This window comes from Eleginops maclovinus, chromosome 9, assembly GCF_036324505.1.
Source record: "Eleginops maclovinus isolate JMC-PN-2008 ecotype Puerto Natales chromosome 9, JC_Emac_rtc_rv5, whole genome shotgun sequence".
Classification (NCBI taxonomy): domain Eukaryota; kingdom Metazoa; phylum Chordata; class Actinopteri; order Perciformes; family Eleginopidae; genus Eleginops; species Eleginops maclovinus.
This window is the reverse complement of record NC_086357.1, coordinates 17511460-17534987: the sequence shown is the minus strand read 5'-3', so window position 1 is coordinate 17534987 and position 23528 is coordinate 17511460. Positions and strand designations below refer to the sequence as shown.

At 39.4% G+C, this 23528-nt stretch overlaps 2 protein-coding genes across 2 annotated transcripts in view; both read right to left on the bottom strand.

Moving 5' to 3' along the window:
* The window catches only part of LOC134869442 (arf-GAP with coiled-coil, ANK repeat and PH domain-containing protein 2-like), a 45258-nt gene extending 39872 nt beyond the window's left edge, over positions 1-5386 (bottom strand). Inside the window, 1 exon segment of the mRNA XM_063891062.1 lies at positions 5029-5386. Within this exon segment, the coding sequence (XP_063747132.1) occupies positions 5029-5081 (53 nt within the window). The 5' untranslated portion in view covers positions 5082-5386.
* Positions 5387-8066: 2680 nt separating this feature from the next.
* ppp1r2 (protein phosphatase 1, regulatory (inhibitor) subunit 2) lies at positions 8067-23086 on the bottom strand. Its single transcript, XM_063891445.1, has 6 exons — positions 22709-23086; positions 14826-14933; positions 14305-14388; positions 12089-12198; positions 10988-11173; positions 8067-10451 (listed from the first exon to the last, which is right to left on the bottom strand). The coding sequence occupies exons 1-6, from the start codon at positions 22837-22839 to the stop codon at positions 10432-10434; spliced, it is 639 nt and encodes a 212-aa protein (XP_063747515.1). The 5' UTR covers positions 22840-23086; the 3' UTR covers positions 8067-10431.
* Between the last annotated feature and the right edge of the window lie 442 nt (positions 23087-23528).

The window sequence follows — 23528 nt, the reverse complement described above, 5'->3', positions numbered from 1 at the left end:
GTGATATGAAGGGGGGGGGGGGGGTCGCGCTGTGGTAAAAAGCCTCCATTAGACACATGAGATTCAACAACAACATCAACAAGATGAGGTCAATACCTAAGGATAAACAGTGACACAGGCTCTTGGGAAATTCTAGTCGTAATGAGAAAACGTTTAGGCCTATCTTTGGTTTGCTGTTCAGCCTCAGCTTCAGGTATTACATAAGCTCTCGGAAGGAAGCGCAGTCATACCAACAGCGCTGACAGGATCTACTGCAAGACTGAGGAGTGATCGTCAACAAAGTAGAACAGCAGAAACAACCTTTGACTGATACAAACTGGGGGTGCAACTTACTGTTATTCCCATAGTAGATGAACTATGAATTATTTGAGTCATTGTTTGGCTGAAAGATGGCAGAAGTTGGTGAAAACCTTTGGTGAAAGACAGTAAAGGGGAACATAAACACTTTTTAAAGGAGTCTGATTAAATACGCAGCCCTATGCTAAGGAAATGCAACTGTGCCAAATGTTCCGATACAGCGAGGGTTCCATTTTATTTATTAATAACCAATAAAACGAAGGGAATTTAAATCAATCTGCAACAAATCAACATGCCTGCAGCTCCTGACAGCCAGAGATCTGTCCCTACAGCTGCCGTTAATGACTTTAGGGGGAACTGCAACTGACGACCAATGGCGTCATACCATGGCACTCTGCTGAGATCAGAATCAGCAAAAACAATCGGAGGCAAGCACTCATGTCCTCATGAGCTAGTGGAGAGAGGGAGCGAAGCTGCTGCTAATTGCAGAAATGAACTCACTGAGATCATGTCTAGTATTACGTATAAAACATGTCTTACTCTATGTTTCTTTTAAATTTCATGGTGTTATGCTTCCTTTTGTGGCCTATTGGGAGTCAGATATTGTAACATTTCAGCACCCAGGGCTCGGCAATACTAAGTACTTCTGACCGAGAAGATGTCATGGTGTTATTGTAGAGTTGATAATTGCTTCTATATCAAGACATTTAGGTGTAATGTGAAGTCAATGACTGAGAGGGTAAAGGCCAACAATAGAATAGCTTGAACAGCCTGTAAGAATTAGCTTCACTTTACCGTAAAGCATCCTTTGAAACCAGATTTAACATTATCCAAAATATAAGACCATATCTAGTTTCATATTACATATCATCAATTTAATACCAATGTATTGCCCAGTCCTGCTCATCTCTATGTTAATGTGTTGATGTTCAAAGTTTTGATCAATAATTGTCATAATTATTGTTGCTAAAATACAAACAACATATTGCTAACTCAATATTAGAAAGGTGTATTGCAAATGTTTGCCTCTTTTTGGATCTTGCCAGTTAGAGAGGCATATTCAAAATGTAAAATATGTATTCGTACACGTGGGGGGAGAAAGCCACGGCTTCTGAAGGGAATGTGCTCCTCTTGTAGTTGAAAGGAGCCAGGAAAGAGTCCAACTCTCAAGTGGAAACTAGGCTAGCAGGGTTTACTGCCAGAACTACATGATTTGTTTCACTAGTGCATCTGTCCTCCGGGCTGAAAGCATGCTTTATGACTAAAGACAGCTTCCCAACTCAAACGAGGACGAGAGCAAAAAAGTGGGGTGTGCCAAATTACCACTTGAAAACAACCCTCTCCACATTTTGGGGGCTCCATATTCTCTGGCACACATTTAAAAGCAAACACCAAAATGGAAACAGATGTCGAGCGAGGGAGAGCTGCTCCGTGTTTTCATCCATTCTCTCCCGTTACGTCCTCTTCTCCGGCCAATATAACAAGCGGGGGGTGGAAATAAAAGGGTGAAACCACGCTGGTCAAAGTTGAAAACTGTGCTGTGAATATCTTTGATGGGTCCCAACCTGACACAACTTCCAGGAAACGTTGGCAGATGATTCTGGTAAAGGATAAAGGGCACTAAAAACTAAAAACTCCATGTTGCAGAGGATTATGGGTAGTGGCTTCTTATCACTCCAACATGACAAAAAGATTGGAGATCCTTCATTTTGATTTTTATGTGGAGTCCAATGCATGTCATCATTAAAGCTACAAGGCAGAATCAGAGGACAGGTTTCTCTCCCATGTAACTTGATATATGTCCCAAACCGAGTTTAAATACTGAACTGAAGCAGTGTGGTTTGTTTACAACACACGGCTGAACCATATTTGCCTAAAATAACCTACATTTGGAGGCTGAAGTCATACACAGTAACTCGGATACATGTTTATGTTTTGCTTAAAAAGGCCTATGATTGCTTTTGTTTGTTAAAAGTACTGCCCTACTGTTATGTATTACTTTTAATGTGGTTATTTTGTTTGTACAACTTGAAAACAAGCCACATACAAAGACTCTATTCCGGAGCAGGAAAGTTTGGACTTCATCCAACAGTGCAGGAAACTGGAGGATGACGAAATACAATTTGCAAAAGGTGAGCTACTGTCCGTCAGGGCTGTAAGAAAAACAACACGTTATCAACTAAAAGCTTGCTGCCAGTTAGCTTCTTGAATAATCTTCTGATCTATAAATGTCAGATAATATTGAACAACTATTATTAGAATCATTACAATGTTTAGATTTCTAATTTGTCCGGCCAACAAGTCAGACCCAAAGATATTCAGTTTACTACACAACACTGAGAAATCAAATACTCACAACTGAGAAGCTGGACCTAACGTGTAGAATATTTATTTGAAAAATGACTTCCTGGTTTAACAAAATGTTGAATTATTAGTTTAATCAACTCAAGAATAATAACCTAAATCTTTCAGCTCGTAATTATTTAAAACTATCTTTAATATCTGTGCCTTTTTGAACAATACAAAAAAGTTGTTTTATTCATTTAGTTAATTTAACAACCTGCTGAGATAATGAATAAGAATAATAAAAAGGTGCAACAGATTTTGGACTAGGCCATTGTTACCTTACTATATGTGCAAGTATTAACCATCGGGGATCAAGCCTTGTTAAAAATGATTGACTTTCAGAAAGGAAGTATCATCTAAAGCCTGGTGTGAAAGAGTATGAACTCTGGATTCCTTTGTAATGGTTAAAGGTTTCAGTTTCAGACTGACAATGTCCTCCACATCCCGTCTGTGGTCAAGACTTATTCTTTTGTTATAATTCTTCTTTGAGATGTCTAGGCCTACACTTCAGCATTTTTTATTATTTCTAATTATTTTCTATGCCTTGTATTGTATTATGCTCCTGCAACACAAAAATGTCCCAGTTTGGGATTAATGAAGTCAGTCTTGTCTTAGTTTCCCAGCTTTATTTTTGTAATTAACTACATTAATGATACACAGCTTTAAACCATCTGCAGTGACTCAGCAATTTCTGTTTTCAGGAATCCAGCAAGGTCAAATGTGTAAGAGGATGGTGATGCGGACAGAAAGAAGGATATTCACAAAACAGTTCCAAAGTTGGAACTGGAACTGGCTTATATGCTAAGTAAGATGCTAAAAGTATAAAGAAATACTACACCATCTGAATTCTGGGCTGAATATACATGTATAAAAGCAGAATAATGACTGAGAGCCTCATCTCCAAGCAGTCTTGCTAGTACTGAGGGGAGTATGTCACTTGAGTATTACACAGGCCAGCTTTAAGTAACACAGCTGACTGGGAAGTTTCCCTTTATTCAAACCTCTGAGTGTCCACATCTGTTCCTCGTTTTGAGCGAGAGGATGTTGCAGCAACAGCAAAGGGAGCGGAGGGAGGGAGGAGGCGTTTTCCCAAATCTCTGGAAAACGCAAACCGAGTGAGGAGGAATCTGAGAGCAAACCTCCTATTTTACACAGCTTTTAAGCACGACGAATTAAAGATAAAAAGAAGTGTGAATGATGATGTAAGAAGCGCCTATGTTGCCAGGAATGCATCACACCAACACCCACCTTCTGACCAAAACAGAAGAGCTGCTATTGAGTCAGCCATTATTCTGTTCTTCAAAATACCTAGTGATGATGAGTTTTAATAAATGCTCCTAAAGATTTAGTCCTGTGAAGCTGCGGCGAATGCTTGATCGTTCGACAGAAAACGTATCAGTATCTACAGTATATGGCTTAGGACTTTTTTTTAAGCATGAAGCCAAAAGAAGAAAAGAAAAGTTAACACAATTAAGCAATGAATGGAAAAAATGATATGACAGATTAATATTTGGTTAAATGTATTTTTAGATGCAGCCCAAGTGTAATGTCCTGCAAAAACAAGCTGACGAGAGAATTTAAATCAAGTAATTAAATGAGGAAGTATGGGAAAGTCAGTCATACAGTGTTTTACTTACATTTTTAATCAATGGCAGTGAAGAATACTGGCACAAACTGTGATTCATGCTTCAATGTGCATATCATTCACGTCATTGTTTTCTGGAAAAATGCGCCGGTTCACCTTCTAAAATGTGACTTTCAACTTCTTGGTTTATAACAGTATTTAACCTAATAGTTGTGAGGTGTCGGATTATCATATACGAGTATGTCCTCATAAGATTTCGGGGGAATTAATCTGATAAAAATACCCGACATGATATCATGTGATGAACATAAACGTTAGTTGGTATTCTAGAGTCCTGTCCTGCCAAAACAAGCTGCCCAGTGTACATATTTCCAGCAGAATAAGAAAGTGTGATACAGTGTGATTTGCTGCAAACACTACAACATTAAAGTCTGATGTACTGTCCCATACTGTATGCACGGGATTTTAAACAATGCTAAATTAAGGCTACTGGCACAGAGTGTCACTTCCAGCATACATTTTTAATATACATTCCTATCCTTCCATAATTCATTTACAGAAAACCAGGACAGCTTGCCACGGCTCCTATGTGCTTGCCACCCCGGTCAGAGAGTTTATGTGTGGTTTCCTACCCCATGCTCCCCGGCTGGCCCCAGCTTTCTTAAGAGACAGAAATAGAAAAGTGGCAGCCAACAAAACAGCGACCTGGTGATTAGCTGCAGTTAGCAGAAAGCTAACTGGATACTTTTCCCTGTAGGAAAATAAATAACAGGTACTAGAGCCTGGTTGTCATCACTCACCTGAACCGTGGGGAGTCCTTCAAACATTCCTCGAATTCCACAGTGATCTTCATTTTGCTGCAGTGAGTAAACCGGCAGACTCTCTGTGATTAAAGACAGTAATCCAGGCTAATTAGCTTGTTGCTAACGTTACTGTACCTCTGACCAGCTGGTTCCTATCTGTCACTGCTCTACTAGCCCCAGAGGCTAGCAGCTAAGATTAAAAAGTCGCAGCAATGCAACCATAAACGACTGTATGTTGAAGGTATGGTTGCCAAAAAAAACACTACAACAAACTATTTTAGACGCAGCGGTCAGTCCTGAGAGCAGAGAGTGTCCTCCGGTAGCTAGGTCATAGCAGCCAGTGTGGGAGAGCAGCTTTTCTTCAACGCAGATACTACTGACACAGATCGTTTATACTGAGACAGGATGCATCACTGCCCAGAGCATGTGGGTTTTCCCATTGTTTATTGGGATTTACAAGTCTTTGGAATTACGGCAAACATTAACATAGAGAATGAGCGATCAGTGCTGGAAGAAGTATTCAGATGTTTTACTGGAGTAAAAGCAGAGGTGGGAAGTAACTAAGTACATTTACTCAAATACCTCACTTAAGTACAATTCTGAGAAACCCAGATAGATAGATAGATAGATAGATAGATAGATAGATAGATAGATAGATAGATAGATAGATAGATAGATAGATAGATAGATAGATAGATAGATAGATAGATAGATAGATAGATAGATAGATAGATAGATAGATAGATAGATAGATAGATAGATAGATAGATAGATAGATAGATAGATAGATAGATGATGATAGATAGATAGATAGATAGATAGATAGATGGATGGATGGATAGATATATGGAGGTACATTTATTTTGTACCTTTAATTACATTACAGATTCGTATTTATAATATGAAATATAATCAACACTTCAATAAGACTTTATTTACATCTGGACTAAATTTCTCAAGCTACCCTGCAGCATGCGAAGTAATTACAACTAGTATAGCAGCCTATATATTATACCGGAATGGACCAATTTGCATTATAAGTACTTTTACTTTTGGTACTTTAAGTATATTTGGATGCTAATACTTTTGTACTTCTACTTGAGTAACCTTTTGACTTTTACTTGTAACTGAGTATTCCTTCCCTCTGAGTAAAAGTACTGATACATTATTGTCAAAATACTTCATTACAAGGAGAAGTCCTGCATTCAAAGTCTTACTTAAGTTAAAGTACAGAAGTACTATCAGCAAAATTAAAATAATTCAACTCTTTTGTGAAAGAGTTAGTACACTAGCTTCATTTTTAGAGATGCATTTTTTTTAAGTAGCTAAAGCTGTTTAATAAAGATAATGGAGTAAAACTATTTTATTTCCTTCTAAATGTAGTGGAGTAATAGTATAAAATTGTATCAAATGGAAATACTCAAGACATCTGGCCAAGTTTACATCCTATAATACAAAAAATCTACCCATACATAATAGAGATTTATAAACTTTGTCCAATATTTTCAAACTTACTATATTTGGCTTTCCTGCTCTAAGGCTAACAAGATAGGCCTAATGTAGAAACTGCTGTCAGTGACATAAATAGTTTTATGAGAAATGTGGAATCCTTACTGTACTCAATAATGCTAATTCAATTGTGTTTCTGTGTTTCACTTTCTATTTCTGCACGACAGGTGTCCTTTTAAGACAAAAATAGATGTTGAGGTAGATTGTGAAGCTCCGATCTAGTTTTGAAATGAACATAAGATGTAATTTAAATAAAAAATAAAAATCCAAATAACATTTAGAAGACAACCCAGAAGAGGGATTAGATTGCTGTTCTTTGTAGCATGTACAGAATATATACTAATTTATTTATGTAAGAACTTTATAAGCCTATTTAATGCGTCTAACCTTTGAAAATAGAGTGATGCTTCTGCATTTTTCTATACGATCTTTGTGTGAGTTGACAAACGCTTCAGGACAGCCTCCTTATTTCTTACTCCGCCGTGATCCACTATATTTTTAACATCACGAACAAGTCGCAAACATTTGACATTCATCCACATTTCTCGAAAACTTGCATTGTTTTGTGATTCAATGAAAACTCGAAACCCTCAAGAAGAATCCTTGCAGGAACATAGTCCACAGCTTCATCTCGTAATGATTACTGGAAATCCTACGGGAAAGACACATATGCTGTGTAATAGCGCCTTCTGGTGGTTTGAGAGTGGTACTGTTATTGCCCAAGTCGCGTCTACCCGAGAAGTAGGATGTACTCTTCAGGAATACTCTGTTACAATAAAGTAGTACCTCTCAAAACTGTACTTAAGTAAAGTACTTGAGTAGCCATACTTATTTACTTCCAACCTCTGTTCTTAAGACACGTAATTATACATTTTCTGGGTCAAAATTGACTGATTTGTGTTGTTTGTTCTTTATGAAAAAGTGCCATTTAGGCCTACCCTTTTAATCAGGTTATGTTTGGTGGTGGGATTTAACTACAGTATTACTCAACGCTTCACAATAAAGAGGTATTTTGACTCTACTTGCCTATTGCAAATTCTACTCTTAATTATAAAAGAGAATCATTGTACTTTTTACTGATCTACAATCGGCGGTATTGTTACTTTTGAATCAAGGCAAATATCTGAATACTTATTTCCACCTTTTCGCCAGTGTAATATATCATATCAACAGAGCTGTGAAAATGGGCTGTAGTTTTATGTGGTTAACTGGCCCTTTATATTTTGGATTTATCTCTATCTTAGTTTTCACACCTCAATATATCTTTTTAAAAACAAACTAAATGAAGATTTATAATGGAGTATATTTCCTTTTTTTTTGGCATCACTGCTAAAATAGATGATAAATTGGACAAAACTTCAAAAATTGAAAATGTTCAGCGCATGATCAGAGACTGGAGGTGAAGTTCATTTACAGAAGCTAGCCCTCTAGAGGCTTTAAACAGACAGACGGTGTTAGAGAAAGATTTTATGCATTTTCCAGGCCTTTATAATTCTGACTCTTTGGATCAAAAATAAACAAGAGAATATAGTTCCTAACAACATTTGTTTAATGATAGGAGACAAAAACAAAAACAGAATACACGCAATCTGATGATTAAGGACATGCAAACTGGACATCCAAGTCATTTTTGAGACAGACACACAGTGCTTAACAGTCTGTCATCCTTAGAAAACAAACCAAACAGGGCAGAAGTGGTGCAGTAAGAAAAAGCAAGACAATGGAAATGTGAGGCGAAAATAAACAGTAAATCGGAGCATAGCCTGTTATTTTTACACACATGTACATAAATACATAAGAGGCACATTTGACATGTTATAACCACCTACAGAGTGATCATTTCATCTGTTCACCATTCATAGAACACAATATAACAGTATCATCAAAATCTGTATTTCCACACATATTCCTCTTTTGCTGCAATATTCATGTGATCACTCACTGCTCAGACGAGAGCTGGTTGTTTGGTGGCGATGGCCAAAAGATAGAGGCTTTAAACTCTGTCATGGAGCCAAATCGCCATCTAAAACTTAAATACAAGAACAAGATAAACTGCAAAGAGAAGTCTGCAGAAGTCATATGTATGGTCTATGATCTTTCATATTTGTATAACACGCAGCTCAACACTTTCAATCACTGAGGAATTAAAGGGCCAGAAGAAAATGAAGAGGTCCCAACACAGTACTCAGGGTTCCTATATATGTTTCTCTCAAGGCAATCATTCATCTCTGTATAGTCAACTCGTCAATGACCGTCAATAACGTAAAATTGCAATTTCGGTTGCACTAGGACCATTGCTTGCATTTTCCAATATTTTTGTCCAAACCAACATTTTTTAAGACTTTCACGACACTTGTAGGAACCCTGAACATTACAAAATGCTTGAAACACCTCAAATGAGCCTTAGTGGTTCACTCCACTGCCGACATCTGCTTTGTTAAAGTCAGTAGCATCAAACGATAGATTCCTTTGACATTCCCAAGCTGCATCTCACAAGACACTTAAGTAGATCAGACAACAATAAATACAAGTGTGATGAACTTGGGTGATAAATTAAAACACAATCCTGAAGATTAAACCTTCCTCAAAAGCTTTACTCTCACCTGCGCGATGAGAAATCAGATACTAGAAACCATTTTCAAGCGAGAGCACACAGAGAGCGTTTCTTCTGTCAGATCTACGTAAGAGCCTTGTGCCTAAAGCTGCACATGGTTACAGACAGTACACAACACTGTCCCTCCTACTATTTTAAAGAAATAAAAAGTGCCAATTTCACTTATCCTATGACTATCAAAACATCAGGGGCCTGTCTCAGCTTGACAAGTTCATTATCAGCTTCTCTTTTATCTAATTTTGAAAAATCTAATAAAATGTTAAAACCTTTTACCAATACAAGTTTCTCTTGTAAGAAAACCTGTACTTCAAATTGATCATTGAGAGGTATACATGTTTTTGTGTTATTGCCAGATTTTAAATAAGGTTTAGTGTGGTGTTCTTGCTCGAAAAGACAGAATTTAAATAAGCTCTGTGCAGAAATCAGCGTCGTGCCAATATAATACTTACAATCTGTGTTGTTGTTGTTGATCTTAAGCGAAAAGCCAAACAGCTGACTGCAAGTGTCAACATGAGAAGCCACAGCACATGGTTGGATGATGTCAGATTTGGATGTTTTTAAATTGCATTCTGATAATGTAGGTCAGATTGTGCTATTAGAGACTAATACCTAGCTCTTAAGTGACCGTAACACTATTATTCCAATATGAAGAGCCTACTTGAAGTACCAGGTAAGATGAAGGGATAAAAGCAAACCTCCCTGGTCATCACTGTGTCAAGATTTTATCACAAAATGTACTGAAGGTGGAAAGAAGATGTGTTGGGTCACAAAGTGAAACAAAAAATAAGAGCCGTCTGAAGTGAGAATGAGTGCCATGTCTCGGATATCTTTAGTTAAACCGTGGGGTTTCCCCTGGCTTCCTCCAGGGCCGACGTGTGGCTCTGTGGCCTGCAGAGAGAGTCCTGGTTTTCAGCAGCTGTTTATTTGATTTTTTATATCCTCATTTCAAGGTCAGAATCACATATTCTTCAGTGCGACGACAGTCCAGAGGAGGTAGGAGGGGGAATTTCTTGGCAACAGGAGATGGGGGGAGGGAGGGAGCAACAGTCTTCTCTTGTTGTACTGCTTCTGGGAGTTAAAAGCCAGAGAGTTTGAAGGTTATATTGCACAGTTCTAAGGAACAGTGGACAGACAGGTGACCGGGAGGTTATTGGCTGTTGAGGTTTGTTACATGAGTGTTGAAGCGGCTTCTGCTGTTGGGCGCAGCGTTAAAAACAGAGCAGCGGCATCGCCTGTCTGGATCTTGAGCCGACACACAGGGCTGGGGGGAACCTCGTCTACGAATCCAGAGAATCAGCTGGAGAACAAACGGACAGACAGAGTCAGAATAAAATCATGGGGGAAAATAAGAAATATAATATTCCCCCAATTATATTTTTCTTCTTGTACTTTGATCCTCCAAATATAATTGCAGGGGGGGGGGGGTTGAAAAAAGTTTGATTATTAAAAATGGGTCACATCTCTTCATATCCTAGCACAATTAGTCTGCAGTATTACAGAGTTGGATTTTGCCCTCAAGTGAGAGTTTTATTACTAGTTTTTTTATCCTACATTTTTTTCCCCCAACTGAAATCTAGTCACTCTATACAAGTGAGTCCAAAGTCAGTCCAAATCTCTTTTGTGTTATTAATTATTAATTTGCCAATCTTTTGTCACATCCCACAACAACAAAACAGCAGTCATTTAATTTGATGACTACCCGACTGATGGCATGCACCTATTCACTCCAGCTTATTTTTCACAGAGGGTGAACTACACAGCGAGGCCCTCTTACAAATCCTAAAAAACGACTCATCCAGAGCGCACACAGTGACGCAGTCCAGCTCTCCTTACCTTCCTGTGGCGGGTCAACACTGATCTCCTCCGTCTCCTCCCTCGCCTCCTCCGTGTCGTCCGTCATCTCTTCGTCTGCATCCTCGTCTTCTTCCAGCTCGCTGGCAATGAGCTGCCGTGCCAACTTGATGTTCATGCCTTCATTGTAGTGCATCTTCCTCATCATCTGAAAATGCGTCTTTTTGGCTGCAAAGGTAAATCAATCCAGAAGCAATGCATGCAGAGTATTTCATTATTTGTAGCATTGCCAACAGAAATATTCATCCACTTTTCCTCACTTGGAAGTTGCTCAGTAAAAGTTTTCTCCTGCGTTTCTATTGTTTGTGACAGACTTCCTCTAAAACGGGGTCAGACTGTAAGTGGGACAGTGGACAACTTAGTAGGCTTATTTCAAAACACAATAAGGTTCAAATGTTTGCTGCAACCTCGAGATCGATAGTAATTGCACAATAATAAAAAAGGTAAAAGGAGGGTGTGACAGACTTTATGGCATTGCCAGGCTCTGCAGTCATGCAGCAGTAGAGCCTCTTAAGTTTTGGTTTGAGTGGTTCATTTAATCTTAAAACGCTCCCATAGGTGGCACAACATGGCATGTTTATAACTGTGTCTAAAAATGAGGCAGTAGCTCTGCAGTTGGATTATTTCGATCCGATTTGCAGTTTCCAGACTGACTGCTTGATTATACATGAATAGTTCAGATATAAAAGTGAAACCACAAACAAGCACGGACACCTGTTCAAATGCTAGTGTGGATGTGTGCAGCTTAACTGACATCTCTGTATGAAACAGTGAAAGAGAGAGGTGTGTTTATACACAGAAGGTCAGGGAACAGTCAAACGCATACTGACAAGGTGTGTGTGTGTGGCCGTGTGTGTGTCACACAGAACACTGGAGCCCTTTCCAAAAGCCATGTGTCTCCAGCAGCACTTCACTGTGCACTGTCGCTCTGCATCAGGTCACCCTGACAGCTGCAGAGGACACTTTGGTTTCAGGTGGAGGGTAAAAATAAAACAGGTGGACTGTGGGACACTGAGACGAGATGCACAAAGGCAGTCAAATGTGTAGATATGTTTCATTTAAAAAAGGAAATTCTATGTTTACCGTGTTCTTCAGGAGAAAGCTCCTCTTCCTCCTCCTCGCTGCTTTCTTCATCGTCTTCTTCCTCTTCTTCCTTCATAAAACGAGGCTCTGAGCCCTCTGCTGCTACCAGCCTGGAGAGAAGATAAAACGGACAGGAAGAGAGGATTAATAAGTTAATAAGAAATAGAAATGAGTTGCCAGTTCGAGTGTAGAATATATAAATGAGACAATCAAAACTTCCTTAAAAAGGCTTTCTATTAACAGACACAGACAGATGGAGAGATATTGGGCGAGGGGGAGGAGAGAGTAGGCACAGCGAGAGGGAAGAGATGTGAGCAGGCGTGTGCGAATACTCAAGCATGAGACAAAAATAACAAGTTACTATCCCCATTACACGCTCACAAAGAGCTCCGACAGCACACACTGAATAATGGTTAACGGCTCAGTGGACGCTGGGGAATCTGTGCTACTGCCCCGGGGAGGCTCCCACTTACTGAAAAACCGCTCTCCCTCAGAGTGGTCCAGAAAGAAGACAAGTAAATTTCGCCTGCAGTTTCAAAGCACCAGTGTCAGATATCCAAGGTGGATAAAGTCAGACAGGAAGGAAGTGAGAAGGTGAGGCAGTACATTAGAGAAGAGGCAAGTAAACCTACAAAAAGCCCAGTTGGATAAATGATGGATGAGAGAAGGGTGGGGACTGAGCGAAAGAGCAGCTGTTGTTCTATCTGGAGGGTTCAGAGTGAAACAATGGAAGGCTCTCTGTGTGGAAGTATACAAAGGCGGCTAATTGACCTGCAAGCCTGGAGCTAATCACTATCCTCCTTGTGCACACACTCTCACTACCTCCTCCTATCCCTGCATCTTTTAACCAAGGAAGACTTTTCAGGGTGAAGTTGCCACTCAGAGATATTAAAGACGTTACCCGTTTTTGTCTCCGATTTATTATCTGATAAACTTATTTTTTGTTGATAAAAGTGCTGCTCTTCCATTTGCCTTCAAGCTTCAGAATCAGAATCCCTTTATTCGACCCACAGAGGGGACATTTATAAATTGTTACAGCAGAAAGCCAAAGATAGCTTAATATTACTCAAGAAACAAGTGTAAAATAAATAAAAATAAAAAGATTTAAAAATACACAATTTACAAATGACACACCCAGGACCAATAACACTTTGGTTTTCCATTTCCTGCCTCTGTGAATTGCTTTTAAAAAGTCCAAGAGAAGACATGTTCACTTCTGTATCCACATTAGTTTGATGCATATTGTAAGAGTAAGGAAAGTTGGAAAAACAAGAAAAGTGTGTCAATGTATAAGTATTTATTTTCACTGTGTTGTGGATCTGACACTCCAAAAGTGGTTGCATAAAATGTAATGTTTATCAAAAAAATGTATCAGACAAGCAGAACTCAAAAGGGTTTGTTATTTCTGTGGATCTGTGGAGCATAAAGTCTGTGGTACCAACGCAGCCTGTGAGATTCAGAGGCGTTCCTCACACCGCATGACGCTTATCCCCTGAAATTCGAGGCTGTTGGGAAACACCCGTAAACCCATTGTTTGTTGATCAGCAAGTGTATGAAAAATGAGGGAAGCATTTTCAGCAGTGCTAACCTCCATTTAAGCAGCTTTGGCAGGGAACCATAATGCTGTCTGAGAACACGCCACAGTTAATGTAGTTTGGAAACTGATGCTGACCTTAGACAAGCTTCCATCACCTCAGTTCGCTCTCAAAGCAAGTTTATCAAGATACATTTAGTCAACCCAGCCTGGAGCATTGTCCAAGACAGCAGTGAAGTCTGGGAGTGGGTGAATGCCTACATAATGCTGCATCGTGTGTGTGTGTGTGTGTGTGTGTGTGTGTGTGTGTGTGTGTGTGTGTGTGTGTGTGTGTGTAAAACTACATGGCACAACAGCTCTGTGCTGGAGGCTGCAGTGTAGCAGCTGTTCACAATTTGATTCGACAAGGCTCATAGGTCACAACTAACAAGAGACACCATGATAATGATACCAAATTAAGCATATTATCATAAAAAGATTGTTTTGTTTTAAGTACACTAAAGCTAATATTGTGTGGCCAACTAAAGGTGATGAGACAGAACACAATGAACCACTGAACACTCTAAATGTAGAAATGTAGCAGAGCCGTTAGACGCAAATCTAATCCTCTGTCTCCCTTGCTTGCTTTCTTTCCTCCACTGCACTTGCTTTGTGCGAGCCTCCCTGCAGTCACATGTCTTACTTTGATGCCAGGTCATCAGCTGCGAGTCCGCTGTGGCCCTCCGAGTCACTCAGCGCCCCTTCATCCTCGTCTTCCCCCACCATCCTGCAAGAGAGAAATTAACTGAATGAAGACAAGCTGGAAATGAGGTGAGGGAGGAAGGACTAGGAAGGAAAGGAAATGACAGAAACAAACAGCAGGTTGGTACAGAGGATAAAGGAGAGCGCAGAGGTAGACAGGACGGAGGACGGTGGTGAAAGGAAGAGGAAAGGTCCGTGACGGGGGTGACCTTCCCTGTGCTGGCATATTGGATCACTAACCTGCTGGCTGATACACACACTGACCCCGCACTGGAGTCTAAACTGTTATTTGAAATGATCTGGAGTTAATTCTTAGTGTAGGGGAGGTCTTTCAAGCCTCCCAAAAAGGAACGTCTTCAGATGGCTTTTCATTTCAAATACAATGTCCAAAATACTTTCAAAAATGATTTCAGACCAATTCAATCAAATGTAATAAAAAGGCAAAGACAAAGGGGCTCCGACCTGTTGTAAGGGGTGCTGGGTTCATCGATCTTCATCAGGCCATAGTCTTTGTCGGCCGGATGGTACGTGGCCAGGATGTTCATCTCGTCCCATTTCTGGGATTTCTTCCTATGAGCAAATCAAAAAGTTCAGTGAGAAGAGAATGACGGCTAAAAAGAAACTAACCACACAAGTTCAACGTCGAGAATCTTTGTTATCCAGAAAATCATTAACATCCTAAAGAGGGACTTTAAAAAGCTGTCTGGTAGACAGAATACAAATAAAGTTGGATTTAAATAAATAGAGATGATCATGTAAGAAAGAACAGACTTATAAATGTGTCTTTTTTTTATTTATCCTACATTTATTCAGAGTGGGCTTATGGTTACCTTATTTAAGATACACTGAATGGTTGCTACTCACTAAAAGGATCTCCACAAAATAAAATGTCTTCTATATGTAATGGGATTAAAACAAATGTTTCTTAACAGGTTAGATGAAGTGATTCCAACAGGTTTTAAAGTTTTCGTCATAATATGCTCATCCATTAGGCTTTATATTGTGAATCACAGTAATTTAATCTAGGCCTGAACAAGTGTATTTTGAAAACAAACACAGACGCGGCACTATTTAGGTTACTTTCAGAGGGTGATATGTTCTCTGCTTTTGTCTGGCTGATGGACGGTGAGTTATTGAGGTCAAATGTAAAAAAACAATCTAACTTGATACGATTGCTTTCTCTAGAGTTGATTTGGTTACACCTCTCTGAACAAACCTGGTCCTAATCCCCCAAATGATCCAATTCTCACCACTCCATGAGCCACCGGGGCTTTGTGATCAAAATGGCTCTAATCCTCGTTACCCTTTCAAATCATGCAGGGAATGAACAGAAACAATGTCAAACTCAGCAGCGAATGAGAACGTTTTCTCAAGAGGATACAGAGAGAATACCTGTGGAGACATTTTAACCTTACTTAAGGAATTCAACAAGCGTTTTGTTATACTGCTTTTTTGATCATTTTATGCTTTGATGGCCTTAAGTTTCCCTAGCTCCACTTCCTCTTCCCAGTTTACTGAAAGATGTTTTAGTTTTAAACTTCAAATTAGCACAACGTTTACTTATTTTCACACCACTCATTCTTTTAATTACTACACACCAATAAAAAAAGAAACCTAAAGCTTTTAATCCAGAGGCCTTCTGGGAGTTATCTGGCTTTGGTTAAACCACCTCTGCCTTCCTTAGCCTCTCCTGCGAAGATACTGTACATCAGTCCTGAAGGTTGGGTATCATGGGAGACTCTGCTGCAGATAGCCTGCAGAGCTCCCCTACGCCTCTTACTCAAAGTATGAATTATTATTCAAGGCCATACCATATCAATCTCTCTCCCAAAGTACTTTGAACCCTTTTACGGTGGCAGTGAGCTGTAAATCAGTGGAAGTGGAAGAACTATATTTTCATGTTCTGTCCTGTTGTCCTGTGGCGAACCCAGAGAGTTCAAATAAATTGATTAAGACCGACTTCTAATGCAGATAAAGCAGTGTATACTGTAGGTGTTGTGCCCAGCACCACTTCAGCGCCTGCAGCGCAGTGGCGCGTGCGTGCACACACACACACGGCTGTGGATGCGGGGATACGTCTATTTCCATGGATTCAGGCAGTTTGTTTTGGTATTAAGCTTCACGTAACAAGCTTGAATGTGCCTTAAGAGCTGAGTGTGGAGGGAAAGGCAGTTTAGCAGAGACACCTAGCTTTAACTAATACATCTCAGCATGTTTTGATTAAGTGTATGCCAACTATATTGATTTTTACCATGCTCTGCATTCAGCATCATTAATACATTGCATTTACAGATCATTTGAAAGAATCCCATTAAAAAACATTCAGTTTTAATATTTTAGATAAGGCCTTTGATTCTGAATCCTCTATAAAACAGCTCATAGAAAAGTTTATAAGTTTCAATATATAGGGTTTAGAATTACAGTCTGCCAAAGATATGGGAAATAGTTTGTTTTTATCTACAATTGAAATGGTAAATACAGCCTGAAAAAATAACCCCTATATATCTGGTTTACTTTCATCAATTATTTACATTTATTCCCATGAAAGGTTCCACCTTGAATCCTTAGAAACTTGAATTTCGTAACAGTAGTTTAGACATCTAAAAAGGATGTATTTGTTTGCATACCAAATAATTCAGTTGATTTTGAAAGGATTCAGGCCAAGACTAGCACGTTCAATCGACATGAAGTGAAACAGTACTGAGCTGCTGGTAGCCGAGCCGCTTCAGAAGAGATTCTGTAAACAGACGGCAAATAGGTCAATGTGGTTCATCCTGGTAAAATGCCCTTGACCAACATACTGAACCGTTCAGATGCTCTCAGCAAAGGGCTCTTAGTAACATCTGGGACAGGGAGTGTGTTACGATAAGTCATAGATTGTGTGGTTACACAACCCATCCCAGGAGCAGCCAATCATGTTCTACTTCCACCAAACCGCTGTTCCTCTTAAATCCAATCCCTCATTCAGAGCGAATCATCAGAAAACCGTAATGCCATAATGCACCTGCAACTGAAAGAGCAAAAAAATACTAGTACACTCAAAATAAAGAGCTGTATCTCTTATCTGATGGATACTATCGCTCGAGGGGGGTCAAAAGCTGGCAAAATGAAGCCTCGGGGAAACTCATTAAATAGAGTGAGTCATCACAGAGCTGAGCTGTGCTATCAGGTAGCATAGTCAGATAGTAGTGAGGGGGGGTCCAGCTCTCTCCACTACTGCCTGGAGCCCACATACAGCAGCATGTCCTCGTTATATAGTGGAGACTGCTGCTGGCACAAAAACACAGAATATTCAGCTTTCCAAAAAAGTATCAAGCTTAAAGCAACGGGAGAGGAATTAAGAAACAGCCATGGGGGAAATTGCTCATCAATGTCACCTGTTTCTCTTTCCAACACAAGACACACGTTTTCTTTTTTATCCGCAGCCCACCGTAGCTTAAACACAAGGATTTCAGATAGAAATCACTGTCATTGCATAATATTTCTGAGAATTTATTCAAATGATTTAGGGGGTCAGACTTTTCCAACTCTAATATTTTGGTATGACAAAAATCTCATTTGGTACAATGAACAAACGTGCAAATCACTTCTGCTTTGGCTACTTCCTAAGAAGGAATAGATTTAGGACTAAAATAGTTTCTTAAGCTCCTGTCATCTTTCCAGAATTTAGAGAGCAGAGTAATGAGGTAGGACTTTACATTTCATCCTGTAGCTATCAGTGGTAATCGTAAGGTCATAAGGTGGGGAAAAAGCAGCTAGAGAAATGCAAGGGATTTTCACTGTTAAATGGACGAGTCAGATGTGGTAATGTGAATCTAAAGCCAAGTGAAGCCAAAAGCTGATGATTTCAAACATTACATTTAAGCATTTCATTTATTTTCCAGAAAATAACACCCATAGGTGTGTAAATACAATAATCTGTTCTAGGAACACCGGAGAGGAAAAAGAGGGATATACAGCTCCGGCAAAAAACAAGAGACTGCTCCAATTGGTTCTTAAATCTTTATATCTACATGTATGGCAGCCATTCCAGTGTCTGTTGAATTCCAACACAGAGAACAAATTTCAGTAGTTTATAGAATACAATAAAATAAAAAACAAAAAAAATGTAACTCAAAGACATACCTATAAATAATAAAACAAGAGAAAATGATAATGCTGCAGTGCTCTCTTAATTTGTTCCGGGCTGTAATGGTGTACTTCTACTGTTGTACTGCCTGGTCTTAAAGTTCTTTATCTTTGCAGATCAGATTCAGACACCTGCTGAAACTGACTTCATCGGTATATCATCAACACAGAAACTCCTGTCCCTGTGTCCGCGGTTTACCTCAGCTGACCTGCACACAGGGGGGGGTAACATGTCTGAGTGGTATGCTTCTGTCCACATTATGGAAAGTGACTGCCCATCAACCTGTCAATCACACAGTCAGGACGAGGCTCACAAAACAGTGAAGGAGAGATTGAGTTTCATGGAAGCATGAATTAAATATGACCGAGTGTGAGGCCCATGAACATCACTGTTCACTAAATAATAGTGGGTATAACAAAGGTGGCACTCTCTAATGGGTTAAAAACAGTGGCCATGGTCTTAAACTGCCTTACAATGTTTAAGGAAATGAATTGGACACAAGACATAAACAAATAAAAACAATTCCATAGAAGCTCTTTTAATATAGTTTTTTCTCTGTTGTACAAACTACCCAATTATTTTTGTTTTTTTCCCCCAATGGTAAGTAGACGTTGCTTGGGTTTGAGAGGATAAACAAACATTTCAGACAACAGGCCACAGGATATCATTGCTCACATGATTGTAACCAGTAGAAATAAGCTTACGTCATTTGGGTCCATGTTGTTCCCATAAATCTACAGAGGGGAGCTGAATTGTTCAAACAGGGACAGATGGACGACCAAATAAATGCTGGATGGTGCTAGGTGTTTGTAGAGCTAGTTCGGGGTATCCTCTGGGTAGAATAGAATGAGTTGGGAAGGCACTAGGATAACGCCATAAAAAGACAATCAAAGCAGATGAGGAGGAGAGTATGTTTGGGCTGTAGTCTAGCTGTTGTATGCGCTTTTGTCCTGAACAATGGTAGATCTATAGTATGCTTCATCATTTCTATTTTTCCAATTGTTGCCATTTTTACAATCCAGAATTAAAAAGGAAGACATTTTTAAAATAGGGCAAATAAAAATCTATGTGGGACTATGGAAATGCTTCGAATGCATACAAATGTATAAGAGCGCTTTTGCTTTACTCAGGGCTGATAGGGGGAGCATGGCCCAGTATGGTCAGGTCCAGATGCTTGGCTGAACACGTGATCGTCCCAGAAAGCTCTATTTTCCACCCACTATAGAGACTATGGTTGTATACACAGAAAAATCTCTATTCATTGTTGGGACTGATATTCACTATTAATTGCTGTTGTTCTATGGCCTATTTCCTTAGCTGCAGCTCTAAAGAACTGGTTTTAGTGACTAGACCTGCTGGCGTGGAAGAGGCCGAGCAAAGAAAGACCTAACAAAGGAAGGCTTGTTACCTTGCAGATAAGCCAAACTGCAGGACATGAAAATATAAATCACACAGTTGATACAGTTTTATCAATATATTCAGTATACAATGCATAAATCCAAATCCAAATATGATTCATTGATAATGCTGCTTAAGCCAACTGTTAGTGGGCAGAATCTCCAGCAAGCATCGAATATTTGGAAGCATTTGAATATTTGGAAGCATTTGGAAGGTAGGAGGTGTCAGTTCCTCCCCCTGACTGTTATCAGACAAAATTCAATAAATGTAAAACTGTAAAAGGCTTTCTTTGTTTTTGTTATTTTTTGTTAGACTTCATCACATCAACATATTTAAAACCCTGACAACAAATAATGGTTTCTTTTTTTCTAGTTGACAGCGTGTGTAATTGGGATCTAAAGCAGATTGGCAAATGTGCTTTGTTAAGAAACACTTGCTCAAGGGCACTTTGAAATGTTCAATTGGAAAGGTCAGGATTTGAAAAAGCAACGTTTTAAATATTAGAAAATGTTCTGCGTAGCTCTGCACCGTTTATTGCCTCTGGTATTTTTACCCAATTACTCACAGGTGCATTCACAGATGACATGCATAACTAAAAATATCAAAATGTGTTTTTTAAAACAATCTGATAGTACAACAGTAGTAACATATGCAAATAAATGCATTTCTTTGTTTGAGCAAGTTTTTTGCCATGGCAAAAGAGGCTTCCTGATGACTGCAAATCCCCTTTACATAACAAACGCATCACACAGGGAACTCTGCATGGCCACAGTTTCCTGGGGGCAGAGAGGACTGTGAGCGTTATCTGTGGGAGAGCAAAACACTGGAATGACTTAACAGGGACTGGTGATCTGAGGCTGCGTCTCACTGCCACAGCAAAAGTGTCAGAGTCAATGATATCAATGCATAGGAGATGGCATGGTTCCAGAAAAAGACAACAACTTCCCACTCTTGCCAACTCGATCCTGAGGCTGAGCTCCTATTAAGACAACAAAATAGCTGATTTGGCATTCCCAGGAGAGTTTTCACAGTGTGCACATTGGTAGATCAGGATGCAGCCTAGTCAGTCACCTACACTGGCAGACTACTGGATTACCCCATCTTTTTTCCCAGTAATGTTTTATATCTGAAGCTTCAAACACACATGATACAAACTAAAAAACTAGAAAGCACGAAGATAGAAATGAATCCCAGCAAAGCATCTAGACTATATGGGATATGTGATGTGTTGAGGAAACAGGGGATAGATATACTGACGTACTAAATATTCTTTGTATGTGTAAACGTACCTGGCTATACAGTCGATACCAAAAATTATGAAAAACATTCAACTGCAGTTTTGAGATGGTTGAATGAGAACCAATGCAGATGTGGGTATAATATTATCAGAATAGGCTTGGTGTTGTAGATTGGTGTCTCTTATTTGACGCTGCCTTGTGCTTTAGTGCCTGCGCAGGCTGTTAACACAGGTATCAGTGTCAGATAAAACATATTGTCGCAAGAAACATAACTCACCCAGCTCTACACACTAATTAAGACTGATTTCTATCTCAATGTCTCACATGACCTGTCATAGGCTCAGAGCCACACATATTTCAACTTTTTTTAATTACAGACTATCAAAGATTAACAAATACACTCTGTCAATACCCCCAAATATGCAAGTGGCATTTGGTTAGCCTTGACCACTGTAATGTAACTTGTATCAAACAATGAGCTGTTTGTCTTACACATTTTCTGCGTCTTTATTTATTGTTATGCAGTTAAACGCTTTATTTTCTGTCAATGTATTTACAATCTGTAAACAGCTCCTTCTATAGATAGATAGATAGATAGATAGATAGATAGATAGATAGATAGATAGATAGATAGATAGATGATGGATGGATGGATGGATGGATGGATGGATGATGGATGGATGGATGATGGATGGATGGATGGATGGATGGATGGATGGATGGATGGATGGATAGATAGATAGATAGATAGACAGACAGACAGACAGACAGATAGATAGATAGATAGATAGATAGATAGAGCCTACGGCTACTTAGTTTCTTTTAAGCATGTTTTTTTTTAGCTTTTACTCATTGTGTTTTTTATTATTAATAAATTGCGCATATTCGCGAAGTTAGCTCTAGCAACAAACTATACGTACACATTATCAAAGTTTTAACTTGTTGTGATATCATGTTTTAACAGTTACTTATACAATTTACTTTTTGATATTTTATTATCGTCGTGGAACCTGTAATGCCCTGTCCCGCTTCAAACTACTGACCTTATCTTATCTTATGTACTATGAGGGCTAAACGGTACATACAAACGTTGGCGCTATGGCGACCTCCGTTAAGGCTGATGTTAATTTGCCCTATTATGGTCATCGTTGGGTTGGGGCTTTCACTATTTAACGATCATCTTTAACTACCTTTTTTAAATAACCACTACGTAAGGCCAGACGTGAGTGAAAGTTGTATTTTAGGGTCCCTAACTAACAATGTAAACATCCGTTAACAGGCGTCATTATCGTTACCTGTCGCCATAGCGAACAAGCTAACCTGACACACGGCTCCTAGCGGTTAGCTCTTGGTTAAGCATTCGACACGCCGGAAACACTTATCAGGGACGAGTAACCACCTCGGTCACGAGAAAGAGCCAAAAAGTGTCCAAACAGTCAGTACATGTCGTTGACTTACATAGACAGCCACACAAGATATGTAAACGCTACACTTATCCTGACAGGGGAGGGACGTTAGAGAGGCTAACAAGTGTTTAGCTAGCTAACCTGGCAGTCAGCCTCACGAAGCAGAAAACTTACTGTGCGTCATCTTCCGAGAGTACCGGAGCTTGTTCGGCACTCTCTCCCGGTTCTTCTTCTGGTAGGGATTTGACGTTTGTCCCGCTGTTCTTGTTTTTTAGGATGCCTTTTATCGGCCGGGGAGCTGCCATTCCCACACGCTGACTGTCACACCTGGCGCAACTATCTTTGCTCTTCAACAGATTTTCTGATTTCGTGATTTCTTTCTGCGACTCAATAAACAAAGACAGGTTCGGTTTTAAACATGCTCCCCGTCATAACTCGATGCTCTTTCATAAACTCAGGAGAAATGTCTGCAGAATCCTACGTGCACTGGCAGTTCAGCATGTCTAGCTACTCTCGGGTTGTTCACTGACTGGTGGTGGGGTAACAGCACTACGAGCGGGTCAGCTAGGCTCAGTATCGCGAGACTTTGAAATGCGATTACAAATGCTGCATTTGTGTGCTCGGAAATGTCCAAGTCTTAAAGGTGGATTTAGATGTACGGTACAGTATATCTTTTTATATGTATATTACACGCCATTTATATTATATTATATTGGCATATTCATCCTTTTTTAAAATTGTTATAAAGGCTCTTTCTCAAACTTATTTTGCTTATTATACAGTTACAATGTTAACACATTCAACAATTTTACAAAAAAAAAAACATTGCAGGTGCTTTTCTGTTTGCTGGTTTAAGAAAGAAAATTTTTTTAAACTAAAGTACACAGACTATTACTGCTTCCAGTTTCACAGATTAATAAAACTCAGATAGACCAGTTCCTATTCAATTTTTATCACATTTTGTTTATTGATGTTCAACCACACACATAGAAAG

Excerpts from the sequence above, each read along its gene's own strand:
- ppp1r2 (XM_063891445.1), bottom strand. The coding sequence starts at position 22,839 with ATGGCAGCTCCCCGGCCGATAAAAGGCATCCTAAAAAACAAGAACAGC. Across the intron at positions 14,389-14,825 it reads CCCAGCACCCCTTACAACAG|GATGGTGGGGGAAGACGAGG; the intron begins GTCGGAGCCCCT and ends TCTCTCTTGCAG. Across the intron at positions 12,199-14,304 it reads GCTGATGACCTGGCATCAAA|GCTGGTAGCAGCAGAGGGCT; the intron begins GTAAGACATGTG and ends TCTTCTCTCCAG.